At 30.5% G+C, this 17347-nt stretch overlaps 1 protein-coding gene and 1 pseudogene across 1 annotated transcript; one reads left to right on the plus strand and one right to left on the minus strand.

Moving 5' to 3' along the window:
* Positions 1–9286: 9286 nt before the first annotated feature.
* Positions 9287–11523, minus strand: LOC143072136 (uncharacterized). The gene has a single exon (XM_076246948.1). The coding sequence runs from the start codon at positions 10911–10913 to the stop codon at positions 10191–10193; it is 723 nt and encodes a 240-aa protein (XP_076103063.1). The 5' UTR covers positions 10914–11523; the 3' UTR covers positions 9287–10190.
* Positions 11524–13565: 2042 nt separating this feature from the next.
* On the plus strand, positions 13566–16073 carry LOC143071029 (uncharacterized; annotated as a pseudogene).
* The last annotated feature ends 1274 nt before the right edge of the window (positions 16074–17347 follow it).

Consider the following 17347-nt stretch of genomic DNA (forward strand, 5'->3'; position numbering starts at 1 on the left):
ACGGTTATATGAAATTAGTTGCAACTGAGGTTTACTTATTATAGTAGGGTGCCCAGTATCGAAAAAGACGTCTAGTTAACGAGTTTAAGTTAACGGATAACACACGGCTATATTTATATGCAAACTATTTTATAATCATGAATATCGTCGTAAGCTATCGTGGTCACGTTTTTCAAAATTTCTTGGTTTCTTAGGGTACCCAAAAATACCTCCTCATACAGGCCATCCTCAATACGAAAAATAAAATTATTGTTTTCTGTGTTATTTGTTCAAATGATGCTTATCATTTAGCTTGAAAATTAAATTTATCATATTACGAAAGCCGAAAAGATTTATATAATTTAAGTATAAATATTTCATGATTTTAGTAGACTATTTTTTTAGCTGAAATTTAGCACATTTTAAACGAAAATAAATTTATTTCGTGTTTCTTTCACGGGATGTTTACTCTGATTACATCATTAAGATATGGTTCATATGTGTGCCAAATATCTTTCGTATAATGTTACTCGTTTAGAAGAAAATAGCAATTTAAAACACAAATTAAGTGATAATTCTTGCAACCATTGGGTCGATGCCACTGCTGGTGGAGATTTATTAGCCCAGTAGTCAGCACTTCTGTGTTGACTTGAATTTCATTGGTATGTTCATAATTATAAATTAACTATTAACAAAACTTTGAAGTTTTGAAAAACTAAGGCCTTTCATCTTCAGGAATAGATTACCTTAGCTGTATTTGGCAAAACCTTTAGAATTTTTGGTCATCAATGCTCTTCAACTTCGTACTTTATTTGGCCTTTTATAGCCTTTTGATTCGGGCGTCACTGATGAGTCTTTTGTAGACGAAACGCGCGTCTGGCGTAAATATTAAATTTCATTTCTGGTATCTATGATGAGTTTGTCTGCCTGGATTCAAACACGCCTTTTCTCTTGCCGTTAATTGTTTTGTTTTAGGAAATTTTGTTGTTGTTGGTTTTTATAACTTTAATTGTTTTTTTTGAATTGATAGTTTTGTTATAATTGTAATGTATAAATTAATTACTTTAGTCACGTTTCAGACCCAGAATATGGCACACATTCACAGTCTTGTTAAACCATGCCAATCATAGCAAGCCCTAAACGAAGTAGGAATGAAATTCTTTATCGAGGCTCTGGGAGCAAGGAAATATTATGTATATTTTAGTATATTGCATGATGCCTCAGACCTAGACCATCATCGTACTGATGATAACAAAATCTTGTACCACCATGGTTGCTATAAATCTTACGATATCAGACACAACTGCAGTTATTTTGAAGCTGAATTAAGTTCTTGTTCATCTGTAAAAGTGTTTCAGGTCATTTATAGAAGGTCGTCAAATTCCTGACTGGAAAAAGTGTCTTTGAGTCATTAGGAACCAGCAGGCCTTAATCAGATTTCGTAGCAAATTGATTGTTCAGCATCATGGTAGATCAACAGTTACTATGACACATGAGGAAGTCATTTATCTAGGATCCAAGGACCCTAAATCTGCTCAGAAGGCGTATTAAGGTTTTATAAATTATTTTGTACGACCGATGAAGTAGATACCCGCATGATATTATGGACTTTCCGAATTGATTTTCCTCTGAGTTCAGTATTTTTGTGATTTTACTTTTCACATGCTAGTCATGTATACAAAGAGTTCGGTGTGAAAGGCATCAAGGGTAGGATGATAATAAAAGCACAAGATACAGATGTTCTGATCTTTTGCGTTCATTACTTCTCCTCCATGCAGCATACACTTGAGCTATGGTTTCAAACAGGCACTATAATTTGCACACAAGATTTGCTCCGCTATATACCTGTCCACGAAATATGTTAAAGTCTCGGGTTTGCCATCTGTAACATTCTACCAGCCGCTAATGTTTTAATATGATGCGATACAACGTCATCCCCGTTTAGGATAGTAAGCGCACTGGTTTTTTTTTTTAGTCTTGAAGGACAACCTAGATGATTTTTCCGATGTGTCAAACCTCTCTAATTGTGACATCGATGAATCTATAGATGCAGCTCGAGATCTTGTTGTTACGTTGAATAATCTTAAGTCAAAACTTAAGATAGATTATTATGACCTTAAGAAATTGAACGTAACAATTGGCTAAAATTGTCTGTTCTATGGTCGGGTTGTTGTCTCTTTGGTTCATTCCCCATTTCCATTTTCAATTTTACAATTTAAAATTTCTCCCTTGTCAAATTTCCTCCTTGAATCTGCTTTAAACAATATGTAATAAGAGCTTCACTCCAGACATAAATTTGATGTCTTCCCAACTAACAAAACTATCCTACATTCTCCTCTTCAGTTCGGATGGGAAAAGAAGAATGACTAGTTCCTTTCTATCTCAAAGGTGAGATGTCACATGAATTCTGCAAAATCTATCCTGTACAGATTTATGCACCTGTCAGGCAAATGACATTTGTCAAAATACTCGTTTGGTTGCAGTTAGAAACATTGATGACGACGAAGATGTTGATGTATAAGATTTCGTTTTTATGTTTGTACCTTATGAATCATTGTTAGCTATCGGATGAAAATTCAGCAGTCCATAGTCTTTTCTAAACAATAAATATAACATCTACTCAATTTTGAAATCGTGGGAAATATAGTAATAATCTATCTAGTGGAGAAAGATATGTAAAAAAAAAAATAAAAAAAAACCCTGCCATATGGTCTCTTCCCTTCACGTGGTTGTTGGGCTTAAACTACAGGAGACCATATAACTTAGTAGGTAATGCTAGCTTCGATCATAATTTTCTATTTGCATTTATTCTATATTTTTCGCGTTCTTGCAATGCTGTTGTCAGCTTGTCTTCATTTTATAAGTTGTGAATGTCCCTTTGGTTTCTTGTGCCTTTTTTGTTAGCAATTGTTTGTAAAATACATCGGTGCTGTACATAACCCTCTCCCTAATTATATTTTTGGAATACTTGTTAAAATTATAGCCAATTGTTGCTCATTTAGTCATCTGTATATGTAGGTTGGGTGTTTACCTGTTTCTAACGACGTTTTGTTTTCATAACTTTAATCCCCCTTTTTCTCCGTTTGCATTAATTTTTACTTCTGTAAAGTAACGCTATACACAGAGCTTTATATTCAACCAAGTGTGACGTTAATGTTACACAAATTTCGAAACAAATCGTTTATATATATACTCTTTCACACCCAATAACAGAAATTTGATATTTACCTAGGCATTGATGAACACATTACTATCAAAAGACGTGAAAAATACATTTTGTTTTCGACAAATTTTTAGTGTTAAGATCTAAAAAACATGTTTAGATATTACTTGTAATGAATTGAATACAAAAATTTCAAATTTAGAAATTAAAATAGGTGTTATTTAACAGCTGTTTGAAAATTTCAAATTTGAACCCTATATGCAAAAAAGTCTATTTAAAGTCATTTTTGGCGATAAAATTATAAAATAAGTTCTAAATGTAGATACAAACGATATTTTTCATTACATTAGTTTGGTTTTTTTTGCTCCAAACGCATATATGTAGGAGAAAGAAGCTAATTAGATGTGACTGTTCATTTTATTGATATTTTTGCTTTGACATTTGACCCTGATTTAAACAAAAACGTGACCACGGCAGACAACGACGAAAACGGTATTTCGATGAGGTTTGTTCTCCTCTTTCCAATTATATAAAATATAGCCGTGTGTTATTCCGTTAAGGCAAATCGATCAAATTTGACTGGGCACTCTACTATTAATACCTAATTGAATCCAAATGTCTGCCAATAGCGATATATCAATTATTGATTTTGTTTAAATAAATGGTAAATAAAAAAAAAAATAAAATAAATATGACAGTTAATGACACTTTAAACATAGGACAGAAAACAAATGTCATCTATTATCAACTAGCTTTTTAAATCCCGTGCATAATTCCTTTTTGAAATGTTATTTATTGCCTGTTTCAATAATAAAAAATCTATCCCCGATTCTAAACTGTGAAAAATCTCCGAATCTAAATATCTTGATAATTTAGGTAATATTCAACTTACTTTAATGAACTGTTATACAATGTATTAATTTTCAAAGACGATTATCAGATGAAACATTCAACATTTAACTAGTCATTTTATAAAATGACATCAGCTGTACCTTTTGGAAGATTTTAACTTTTCACGCAAATATATAAAATGACACTGTATCAGCTTCTCCCTTCTAAATGTTGACTTCTGTTTCCAATGTTTGGCTAGACATTTTACCAACTTCAACCATTCTTCATTAGATGTCCTGTAACAAGTCAGGAATATGACAGCTGTTATTTTTTTTTTTCAAAGTAAATATCTTTTATTATATATCTGCTGCTTTAACAATTTACTCGGATTACAGCGTTAGCCCGAGTATCCCTGTAATTAGTTACTGAATTTCCAGGGAAAAGTTCAGTAAAGTATACTAAAGTATTAAAGTGTTAATTATATATATCACATACACATTCTTTTAAATACAGTGTATACATATTTTGAACAATAAAATTTCATAGTATAAATCACGTGTTTACGGAACATCATTTTGCCTTCCGTATTTGTGTTCATCGTCCCGTGTTTACATCTTTGACCCAGTTAATTGTACTTGACCTTTTGTGCTGGATTAGTTACAAATCATTGTCCGAAAGCTAGTGCAAAAGGAAGCACATGTTTGTTGTGAAAATAAATTTTTGGATTAGATAAAACTTGTTTGGTAAGTGTTATTTACTATTCGTTAACGATTTTGTCATAGAAACAAAATAAATGTATCTAAAGTGAAAAAGATTAGATGTTTCTGGAAATATAATAGAAAGAATAAGGATTTTAACATGTGATTTGATACCAACAAAGTGAACATACACACAATATATTACTTGATGATATTCGGTGTAAATTTAACAAATCAGTGTTGAATTATAATCATTTTAGTTTTATATATTACATTAAATAAAGTGTCTTGTTTGGTTTGTTTTTACATACAAAAAATGAAAAACCAACAACTACAACATACATGTACAATATAAAATCTAGCATAGCTATTGATTATCACACCACACAATTGTATACATTTCAATTACATATAATTTTGAATATTTTTAAGCATCTTACTTATTGTTTTATTTCTATACTCCATCAGATGATATCTGTATTTAAATTCTTGTTTAAATATTTCATAAACATTAACTTGATTTATTTTATTATTTGAAATACAATTGCATTTGTGTAGAGTGAATAGGATGACTGTCAAGAGATAATTAATATCATTTAATGAGTCCTCTTCTATTTTATATCCTACTACTAAGTGTTTTAAAGTAACTATATGCTCACCAATATGAAGCTTATTTAATAAAATACAAATTTTATTCCAAAAAACTTTAAAATAAGTACATTCCATGAAATTGTGTTGATAAGTATCTGGTATCCCACACACTGAACACAGATTGGTGTTTTTAATTTTCCATGTGAAAAGATGTGTACCTACAGGTAGTATATAATGTAATAATTTCCATCGAACCATTTTTAATTTATTGTCTTCTAAATAATTAAAAATAAAATTTAATGTGTATTTAATTTTTGGTTGAATTTTATCTATATTTAGTTCTTTCCGCCATTTTGTAAACCCTATAGGAATGTTTTTATTTACATTAGATAAGATGACATAAATATCTTTATTATTAATTTTTTTAAATCATATATAATTGCGCCTTGTTTTAAACATAGTTGTTTTTTACAGTTAACAATAGTTTTTAATGAGTTTTGTCTTTGTAATATATCTTTCCAATGATTTGGTATGCTCTTTCTTATTTGTATTATTTCTGCAATCCAATTTCTTTTACATTTTAACTTATTGAGTATTTTTTCTTTTGATATTCTTCCTCTGTCATCAATTATGTCATTTACATAGATTATGTTGTCTTTTATCCAATGATTAAAAACTAAACTGTGCCCATTTAACTTTATGTATTTGTTACCCCATATAATTTGTTGTCTAATGGTTTTAAAGTTTTCTGGTTTATTAGTTTGACCAACGCCATATTTTACCCAGGTTTTAAGTATTTCAAAGTAAAAATTAGGGATTTTGTTGTTTTTGATATTCATTGATTTTAAATTATCCAAATTCATGTGAAATATTAAAAAATTTGATCCATATTGATTAAAGTATAATGTGGGAATAATTTTCCAATTTGACTGTTCACCTTCTATTAATCTTTTTACCCATTTAATTTTTATTGCATCAATAAACTTGTCAATATCTATCATTCCAAGTCCTCCCTCAGTTTTTTTCATGTTAATTGTTTTTCTTTTAATTTTTTCTTTTTTATGGTCCCAAATGAATTCATAAATCATTTTTTTAAACTTAAATAGTGAATCTTTGTCGATATCAGTTACAGAAGCTAAATATGTTATATTTGGTATAACTAGAGATTTCACGACAGTTACTTTTCCGATCATTGTTAGCTTTCTTTTTTTCCATGAGTTAAGAATTTTTTCAGATTTTTGAAGTTGTTTTTCTATGTTTAAATTCATACATTGAGATTTATTATATCCAAAGTGAATGCCAAGGCTTTTAACAGTCTCTTTGCTCCAGTTAATATTCTCAAAATTGTCTTGAATATGTTTTAATTTTCCGAAACCTAATCCTTCAGTTTTACTTCGATTTAAAATAAGTCCTGATAGAGAACCAAATACTTCAATTATATTAAATGACTGAGAGATTTCATCTTTAGAGCAGAGAAACAATGTAGTATCATCAGCTAACTGGCTTATTATAAGGCTGTGCGTTTTTCCATCTAACTTTATATTTATTCCCTTAAGATTATTGTCGTTTCTTATTCTACAGGCTAATATTTCGACTGCAAAGACGAATAAAATGGCGCTTAAAGGACATCCTTGTCGAATTCCTCTAAAAATATTCAGTGGGCTTGAAATCCATCCATTATTAGAAATACATGCCTTGATATCTGCATACAAGGTTTTGACCCATCTTAACATAGAATTTTCTATACCAAATTTTGTTAGTGATTGATACATGAATTCCCACTCTAGGGAATCAAAGGCTTTGGAAAAATCTAGAAAAAGTATAGCTCCATCTATTTTTAACTTTTCTGCATGATCTATAATGTCTTGTATCTGACGTATATTAAAACCTATATAACGGTTTTTAATGTATCCATTTTGGTCACTGTGGATAATTTTTGACATCACAGGTTTTAATCTTTGGGCTAATGTATATGCAACAATTTTAACATCAACATTTAATAGTGTAATTGGTCTGTAATTACCTAATTCAGTAGGGTCTCCTTTTGTAAATATTAGAGAAATTAGGCCTATTTTTTGTGATTCAGATAACATTCCTTTTTTATAGCAATAATTAAAGCTTTGAATTGCATAATTCTTTAATTTGTCCCAAAATTCTCTATAAAACTCTACTGAGAGTCCATCTAGGCCTGGGGATTTATTTAATTTCATTTGAAAAATTGATTTTGTACATTCTTCTGTTGATAGAAGTCCATTTAGAGAATTGCTTTCTTCTTTACTTAATGATTGTTTAATATTTGTATCCTTAATATATGTGTTTATAAAATTTTTATCTGGTTTAGTGCTTGTGTAAAGCTTTTCATAATATTTCTTTTCTAAATTTAGTATTTCTGATTGTTTTGTAATTATCTCCCCTTTATCGTTTTTTAAATTTATTATATTTTTTCTTGTTTGTCTACTTTTCTCTAATCCTAGAAAAAATTTAGAATTCTTTTCCCCTTCTTCTATCCATTTTATTCTTGAACGTATTTGTGCACCTTTTGCTTTATAACTATAAAGAGATTCTATCTCACTTTCTAATAAATTGATTTCGTTCTTTTCTACTTCACTTGGTTTATTATTATCCTTTCTTTTCTGTAATGTTTGAAGTTTTTTTTCCAAATTTTGAATTTCATTTTTCCTTTGCCTAGATTTATTTTTGCAAAACTGTATCGTTGATTCTCTTACTTCAATTTTAAACAGGTCCCATAGTTGTGATGAATTTTCAGTGTAATTGCTTTTAAGTATAAAATAGTCTATAACTTTTTCTATTTTATCTTTATAAGATTTGTCAGTTAGTATGCTGTTGTTTATTTTAAAGAACCCTTTACCCTTATTATCATTGGACATGTTAATTTTCAATGAAATTGCCTGATGGTCTGTACTAGAAATTAGGGCTGGTCTTATATCTGTAGACTTTATCATAGTTCTCAATTCCTTACCCGTTAGAAAATAATCTATTCTACTTGCCTCATCGTCTTTATTTTTACGTTTCCATGTATATTGATATAGTTTCGGATGTAATTGTCTCCAAATATCTTCTAGTTTGTTTGTTTTTATTAAAGTTTTCAAACTATTTGTAATTTTTTGTTCTCTTTTTTTATTATTATTCTTTCTATCTGTACTACTCAATGTTTCATTCATATCTCCCCCTACTACTAAAATTCCGAGACTATGTTCTTCAATTATTTTATTTACATTTTTAAAGAAGATGTTTCGCTTTTTTTTCTCATTAGGTGCATATAAATTTATTAAAGAAAATATGTTGTTGTTTATTTCAACATTTACAAGAATTATGCGACCTTCTTGATCAGTAAAAGTATCAATTATCTTTGGGTTTATTGTTTTTTTAATAAATATAGCTACTCCTTTTGATTGTGTTGTGCCAAAACTGTGAAAAATATCTGCGTCATATTCATTACTTACTTTATTTTCTATTTCTTTAACAAAATGAGTTTCTTGGATAAAAAGTATATCTGTTTTTTGATATTTTAACCAAGTATAAAGCCTATTTCTTTTTTCTTTTTGGCCTAGTCCTTGACAATTTAAGGAACAGATATGTAAAGTTTTATTCATTATTCTTATATTTTTTGTAGCTTAAAGCGAGTATTTTAAAACTAAATACATTTGACAAACATACATGTATACAACAACAATAACATGCATAGTATAAGAAAATATATATATCCATTAAGAACAACAGTATATTTAACATGATAATAATAACTATACATATAATAAATACATGATCTTTTATATATATTTTATCTATCCTAAAAATTGGACACCAGTTCAGGAAAGGTGTACATGTTTTAAATAATTTGTGTAGGGATTTTCCCACATCTATAAATAGCCATAGTTTGCTCATGTAATTTCTATTAATTGTTTTTGTTCTGTTGAATTCTATTGGTTCTAATAATGCACTTATATTGCTATGTTTTGTTTTAGTTGAAGTTGATTGTATCAATTTTGTTTTTATTTTTGTAGGTACTTCGGATATATTCGACACCATTTGGTAACAGGATAAATTTTCTTGTTTCACAAGAAGACTAAAACTCTTGGATTTAGTGATGCTGAAGACTTTTACAAGAATACATACGTGTGTGAGCAATACTATTGCTGGATTTTGACTAGGAATTCCTTCCCAGTATCTATATCTGTGCGTGTATTTATATAGTGATGCAATATATTGAAGCCAAAAGTTAATACGAACGAATTTACATGTACAGTGTGTTTTTTCCAGATGTAATTATGATCTGCAGTTAAATGTTGCTGGATTACCGGTTGATTCATGGATTTATTTTCCCAGCTGCATAAGATTGGAATTTTGAGATTCTTACTCCAGTAAAACTGTTGGAAGTTATATTTTGTTTGAAAACTGTTCTTTCTAGTATGATAATACATACATAAAGGAATCGATATTGCAAATTTATGGAATATTATTAGATATTTATTGTGTATAGGTCTGTTTATTAAAGAACATTCTTTAATTATGTTTGTATTCTTTGCGTGATCCAGTTGATAACACAAACCAATACATTTTTTTTCTATTACTCTTTGACATTATGTTATAACATACAACATTACAGTTCTTTTCTATTTTACTCTTCTTTCTATTACTTCTTGAAAGTATGAAATCTAATATTCCATCACAATCATCGCTACATATTTTGGTATTTTTACTGGGTTTTTTTAAATTTACATAAAAAGCATTGTCTTCAAGGTGGTTGTTTACCTTTAGGAATATGCTTGTCATACATATATGTATGAATAATAATAAAAATATATACAAACAAATCATTGTAAGCAAAAAAGTATATAGAGATGATAAACCAACAGAAAAAAAAGGAGTTAGCTACATAATTGTTTATACATGTTTATTTCTCCTTTTTAACTTTGTGTTTTTGGTTTGGTTGTTTGATTCTCTCTATCGAAAAGGTCCGTTGTAGGAGTTGTTGCAGACCTTTTTGAGACTTTATTTCCAGGAGTGGTTGCACTGGTTTGTTTCTCAAATAGAAATTGTTGCATTGAACTTTGTTTTTCGTCTTTCGAATCATTTTGACAAGTTGTCTTCTTTTCACCAGATTTTTTTTTAGCTTTTTTAGAACTTGGTGTTGCTGCATCTCCTGTATATTCGTCATTCTCTTCATTGGTGATTGATTGAAATGAAGGTTGAGATTGATGAGTAGGTACCTTTTGTGAATTTTTGTTTTGAGTTTTCTTCAGATCACGAGTAAGCGTTTCCTGTGATTGTTCGTTAGGCATGTCCTGCATTTGTTCAACTTCAGGTTCATGTTGTTGAGCATGTGCAGCCTCATCATTGTTATTGTCATCAGTTTCTGAATCTGTGTTGTCATCATCAGTGTTTGTTGATTCGTTTTCATTATGTTCATTGTTGTTGTCTGAAAAGGGCTCTTCACATTCTGACTGTTTGTGTCCAGATTTTTTACATATATTACATGTCCAATCATTTGGACAATTACTGATGAAGTGGCCCTTTTCGAGGCATTTTTTACAAACTATGTTGTCTCTGTTTTTAGTTGGCTGACCTTTATGTAAGATTGTTGCTCTGTAGTTTCCTATTGTTACTTGTCTTGGAAAAGGATGTTCCATCGGTTCACAATAAAATATTCGGTCTCCTGATAGGCAGTTTGTTATTAAGCCATCAACTCGTATGCGCTCCCTGGGTTTACACTACCTTGGAATCTAGGGTTTTGTGAATAAAAATTCACCAAACGGTCTCTTACCACAATTCCTGATATTAGAAGCTTGCTGCGATCGTCTTCACTCTGTGTGTAGACTCGCCACATACCTCGAACTCTTTGAAGCGCTCTCAGATGGGAAGAGGGTATGAGTTGACCAATTATTTTGTAAAGTTCGTGATGTAAAAGGAAATCTTTGTCAGAGGGTTTTGGACCAAACATATCTGATTCCAATAAGAAAATTGGTTTCACACTCATGTCGTTGTTATTACCATTTTGGACTACCTTTGAATATGTTTCCGCCATTTTTTCTTTGTTTACAGTTGAGTTGGCACTGTCGAAATTCAATGATTTTGTCATTCCAAGACTCAAAAGAGCAAAGTTATTGTACCATATAATGGTTACAAATAGTTTTAAATACTGTTCTTTCAGAGATTTGACAAATTATCGTTACTAATGATTCAAAAATCTAAATTTTGCAAGAGCTCAGAAAAACTCCGTAGTGTCCACTGGGCCGCTTAGCACTCTTGACAGTTGTTATCAACTAGTTCGTTTCTATGTATGTTGGCATTTGTTCTTGTTGCACGCCAGTGTTCCCGTTGTTCCTTTTGGGTTATTTTATAGTTGACTTATTCGGGAATAATTCATGTTCGGTACTTAAAAGACCAGACGACGTAGAAGGGTAAACCTTAATCTAAGATGTGGTAAACATGTCCTTAGTTAATTAGGTATAGCCACATCGTTAGATCAACCAATTCCTGATGGTGTCCATATAATTTACTAAGTGTCATTTTTCTATCTTTCCTCCTTATAACTTCGTTGTGGCAGTTTCTGCGTATACGATTGGACAGAGGGTATGTGATTGTTGAGAAATAGGAAATTGGGTAGTTTTAATCGTCATAGGTAGTATCCTTTGATTCAAGTTCATGTTTACAACGTGAAGATATCTTTTAACATACCATAACGTTAATAAAAGACAATACATGAAGGTAAATTTATTGTCGAAATGTGCATCTGGTGAAGTAATTTGGTACAATTTAAGTTATTATGTAATTTCCAAACCATACTTCCAGAAACTATTGAGTTGATATGTGTTCAAATACAAAAGGAATAAAATATGATGCCTAGTAAACTTCAATGACTTAGCAATCCAAAGAAAAAAAAATATGAAAAGACATCTGAAGGGCAACAGTCTGATTAAGCACAGTGTACATTTTTTGTACGCTACAAAGCGGAATAATTCATAAATCAATTTCGTAAACTTCATGTGCTTTAGTTATATAAGAATATGAATCTGTTTGCAAAATATTTTTTTGGATTTACCTTCAACAGGAACGCTCAAGTCTAAATATTTAAAGGCCAGGAATGTATAATTAGTTATCAAAGGTACCAGGCTGATACTAGTAATTTAATACGCCAGACGCGCATTTCGTCTACATATGACTAATCAGAGACTCTCAGATAAAAAAATAAAATACCCGACAAAGTTTTGAGCTATATGACCTAAAGGGATGGGAACATACCAAAATACATTTACTTTGTATAATGAAGTTGGAACATATATCTTTTTATACTAGTGCTTTCACCATTTATGAACAGAGAAGTTTTGGAAAGTACGTTATAAATCATGTCTGTACCGAATCACCTACTCACCATGGAGTATGATCTACTTATCCCTCGAGGGATCTCATATCACCTTTGATATTTGGTGGGTCTTTTTTGCTAAATCATTGGTTTTGTAACTGGCATATTGTTGACTGTCGATTTCTTTCATTTTTGTCATGGCGTTGTCATATTCTTGTCGAGATATTCCCTTTGTGTCTTCCGTTTACCGCAAACTTCGGTTTACAAAACCGTTTCTCTATTAAATGATATTGGATGTCTTCTTTTTATGAAGGCCATAATTGTATATTTATTATTGTTATATTGTTACTCTCATTATAATTAACTTTGAATAGTATTGTTTTCAATATTGTCCTTATATGTGTTGGTGTTTGTTTTAATGATATTTAGCGAAATATTGTTTTACTTCTTTATGTTTTTATACTCATTTGAAACCAATTTGTAATTTCTTAATAAAACAAAGTTGTATTTTAACTTGGCCAAATTTCTTTATATAATCATGATGGTGATCACCACTGTTTTAGAATAATTGAACATATGATTCGATTCTAAATTGATCTTATTTTAACTACCAATTTATTTTGACACTAGAACTATATATAGATAACATTGTTTGTAAAGTTACCTAACAAACAGGAAGTAAATATTATTGATTGATTTCTTATCAGTACAAAAAAAAAGGAAAGATATTTTATCTTTTTTTTTTGTTTCTGCTAATAACGACGAGTAAGAAGATTATTTTAAATCGAAAAAATTGCAATATTTATTTACAGATTCCAGATTTTTTAAGCAGACACTATCACATACTTAGTATGAAACTTAGACAAAAAACTGAATCGCGGAAAAAAAAGAGGCATATGATACTACAAGGTGATTTGGACAAATATATTTATGTATGAACTGATTCTATACTGAAATTATGTTAAAAGATATAATTTGGATGTGTAAATTATATCAGTTTGTGCCTATATTTTGCATGTCGCTCTCTGTAGTATGTGCCAAAGAGTGCAGCATTGTAGTTTCAGAAGATTCAAACGAATTCATTAAAGTAGCTGACTGCAGTAGACGAGGGTTAAGCCAAGGTCCACAGACGCTTCCCCGTGATATAACCGTTTTGAATCTTACGAGAAATAACTTTCTGATTATCAGCATTTCTCATTCAAAAGGTACAGATTTTTACAAAAAGAAACACTGTCTGAAAACAATCTTCAGAAAATTGAAGATAATGCATTCTTTGGATTAAGCAGATTGAATAATTTGAATATGTCAGACAACACTTTGAATGTGTTAACTGTCTATACATCCAAAATGTTTTTACCGATTGAAAATTTGACCGTTTTAGACATACAACGGAATATACAAGAACACAACAACGATGTGTATCGGTACCCGGATGTAGCATTTGGTGTTTTTTTTTAAATAGTATATTTGGCATTAGATCTGGCTCCCATTCAATTATTAGGCCAAGGTTTTCAAAACTTACAAAACCTGAAATCGTTAATATTCGATCGTTGCTTTTTGAAATATTTACGAGGAGACACTTTTGAGAATTTTTCTTCAAATTTAGAAGAATTAAAACTGACTAGATGTCTGCATTATTTTTTACATGTTGATAATAACGCTCTTTCTTCTTTCCCAAAAATTGCCAAAATAAATTTTGAAGGATCATGCATGCATTTAAAACAGACTCTAAGCATGCTATCGTCATATAGTGGCAAGACTTTGGACATAATCAATCTTAGAGGACTAAATTGTCCAAGGTTTAATAGTGATAAATATCCGTTTGTATTAACAGTCACAAAAGACATGATGAAATATTTGAAAACTGTTTGTGTAGAAACTTTAGATTTATCAGACAACGGGATAGTTGATTTTGAAGAAAACTCGCTATTGTCATTTTATCGACCAGAATGTATAAAACATTTATACTTTAAAGGAAATAGATTTGCATTTAGTAAAGGGAGACAAATAGACGAGCTGAATACATTTTTCAACAAATCCATTGCATTGAAAACGTTCGACTATTCCTTTATTCCAGTGCGATATTGGCTGGAAGAAAATGCTGTTCATCATAACGAACACAATTCATACTTCTAACAACATCATATATTTACCACGATCTTTAGAAACATTAATTTTAAGTAATTTATTATGCAATGATATCCGAAAAAAAAAATTTGAAACGTCACGGCAGCAATTTGACCTACCTTGATGTGTCGTATATTTATTCAAATAGTGTTGTTATTTTTGAAGGCGATGCATCATACAAAACTGAAACTTTAGTCTTATATTGACATTTCCATGCAGCACTCTACCAAATAGGGCTAATCAGTTTCCTTAATGTAAAAACTTTATTGTGGAGAAGTGCTTATTTGCTATATGCTATGTACCCTTTGGATAACATGTTTTTTTAATAGATTCATAACTTGTTCAGAAAATTGAAAAATCTCGAACATTTGGAAATGTATTCAAATTTACTCTGGATTTTGCCAGATGATTTATTTCTTGATTTGGATTATCTATCAGAATTACGGTTGTTTAAAAATTTGTTCCAGTCCGTTCCTACTCAGATAATTTTTTGTAGTACTATCAAAACACTTGACCTTCGAAATAACTTACTGTCAATTGTGGACTATGCTACACGTGTTTGGGCAGATTCAATGAACACAAATCATGGAATTTCCTTATATATCGATGGCAATGCATTTGAATGTAAATGTGATAATTTGAATTTTATCAAGTGGATACAAGAAACCAAAGAAAATCTAGACAGCAGATCGTACAAATGCACACTTTTAAACGGTACCGTGATAACTGTACTTGACGCATATGAACAGATGCATGTTTTATTTTCCTACTGCAGAAATTCTATATGGCTGACAGTTTTTTTCAACATTGTTGGGAACAAGTATTATTGGTGTTGTTATACTAATTATTTACAGTAAACGCTGGAACAAAGCGGTTTTTTTCTACCGCAAATTCCGAAATATGGTTGAAAAAAAATATGGTAAAAGTTACACTTATGAAGTTTTCGTTTCATATGTCGGGGACTGCATACCTTGGATTACAAAATGTCTTATTCCAAAATTAGAAACTGAGTGAAAACTAAAAATATGCTTAAAAGATCGCGATTTTTTACCTGGAGAGTTATATTTTGATATAGAGGCAGAGAGCATTGGAAGTAGCAGACATGATATTGTTTTACTTACTCCAAAATTCAAAAACTCACATGACTGTCTATTCGATATTGAAAAAGTAAAACATGAAATAAGGATGAAAAACATAAAAAACATTATAGTCAAAAGACATGACCTTAAAAGACGTTCCCGTTGAACTTGCTAATATTTGGAACTATGTAACTTTTATTCAATGGCCAGCTAATGACTGTGATGACTATGATGTCACGTGGCAAAAACTAAAGAAGTGGATTAGCAGTGATTGGATTTAATTAAACATTTGAAAATCGATTTAAGTACGCACAAAACTTGACATAGAAATAGTTCACTTATTATTATCCGATTTCAGCATGCACAAATAGACACAGCGGATAAAGGTTTTGTTTGCGCTTGAACAGCGAGAATTAAAACATAAAATTGATCAAACGATAACTTCCGATAAGATAAAATTTGAAAAAAAATCTTTTACAAATCTAAAACATTATTTCGATATACAAAAGACTTAAGTCTGTCAAATGTCAGTGTTTACATTTTCTAATATTCTCTTAATCATTTGTGTTAGGCTTGATTATTCTTGCATTAAAAAAAATGAGAAAGGAAAATCGCCAAAGGACTCATTTTTAGATCTTGTCAATTATATTTTGGTATGAGGTATCAGCAACATTCCTATCAAAGCATAAAGTCCTGTTCGACATCTTATACAGTGACGTTGATGATTGTAAACTATATTTGTGTTGATGCTTTTGGTTATTTTGGCTTAAAAAATTATACAAATGAAGAAAAAAAAAACACTTTATAAAGGAGAGGCGAAAGATACCAAAGGGACATTCAAACTCATAAGTCCAAAACAAACTGACAATGTCTCTGAAAAAAAAACGAAAAACGACGAAAAGACAAACAACAAACAACAAAACACAACGTAAAAAACTATAGACGGAGCAACATGAACCCTACCCAAAATCTGGGATGATCCGGAAGATCCTGCTCGACATATAGCACCCGTCCTGTTGCTCATATGTGACTAGCAATGATATTCCATGCTTGTGGGGTACCTTGTCGGAAATTGGCTTTTTATATATTATATAGAACATACTTAAAGATAACCTTCTGTCATAATAGTATGACCTATTATACTGCACTCGTTCTATTTGAGCAGTTTAATGCGTTGACTGTATATTTCTATGTCATATACAGTCACTGACCCGATATCACTTTTCCTCATGAATATTTAAATAGAAATTGCCGAAATAATATTGAATTATTCATACGACCTCTTCAACCTGTTCTTGTTTCAAATGCATACAACGATGGGAAGAAAGACTCAACATTGTTTCTTTTGCAATTATTGGTAAAACATATTTAATTTGCTGATATTTTGTGCTTGCAACCTATAAATCATTATGTTTTATGCTTATGGTTGATATTTAAGTCCATACTCAAACGATTTCGTTCACCATCGAGTGTTGGTTTCAACAGGTAAATGTAAATTTCATGGTGTTGTATATTTCTCCGCGAGCATGATGTGAGGTCTTTTTAAAGGGTGTTT

This window comes from Mytilus galloprovincialis, chromosome 4 (assembly GCF_965363235.1).
Source record: "Mytilus galloprovincialis chromosome 4, xbMytGall1.hap1.1, whole genome shotgun sequence".
NCBI classification, from domain to species: domain Eukaryota; kingdom Metazoa; phylum Mollusca; class Bivalvia; order Mytilida; family Mytilidae; genus Mytilus; species Mytilus galloprovincialis.

Bases quoted from the DNA above. Each gene is read 5' to 3' on its own strand.
- LOC143072136 (XM_076246948.1), bottom strand. From the start codon at position 10,913: ATGGAACATCCTTTTCCAAGACAAGTAACAATAGGAAACTACAGAGCA.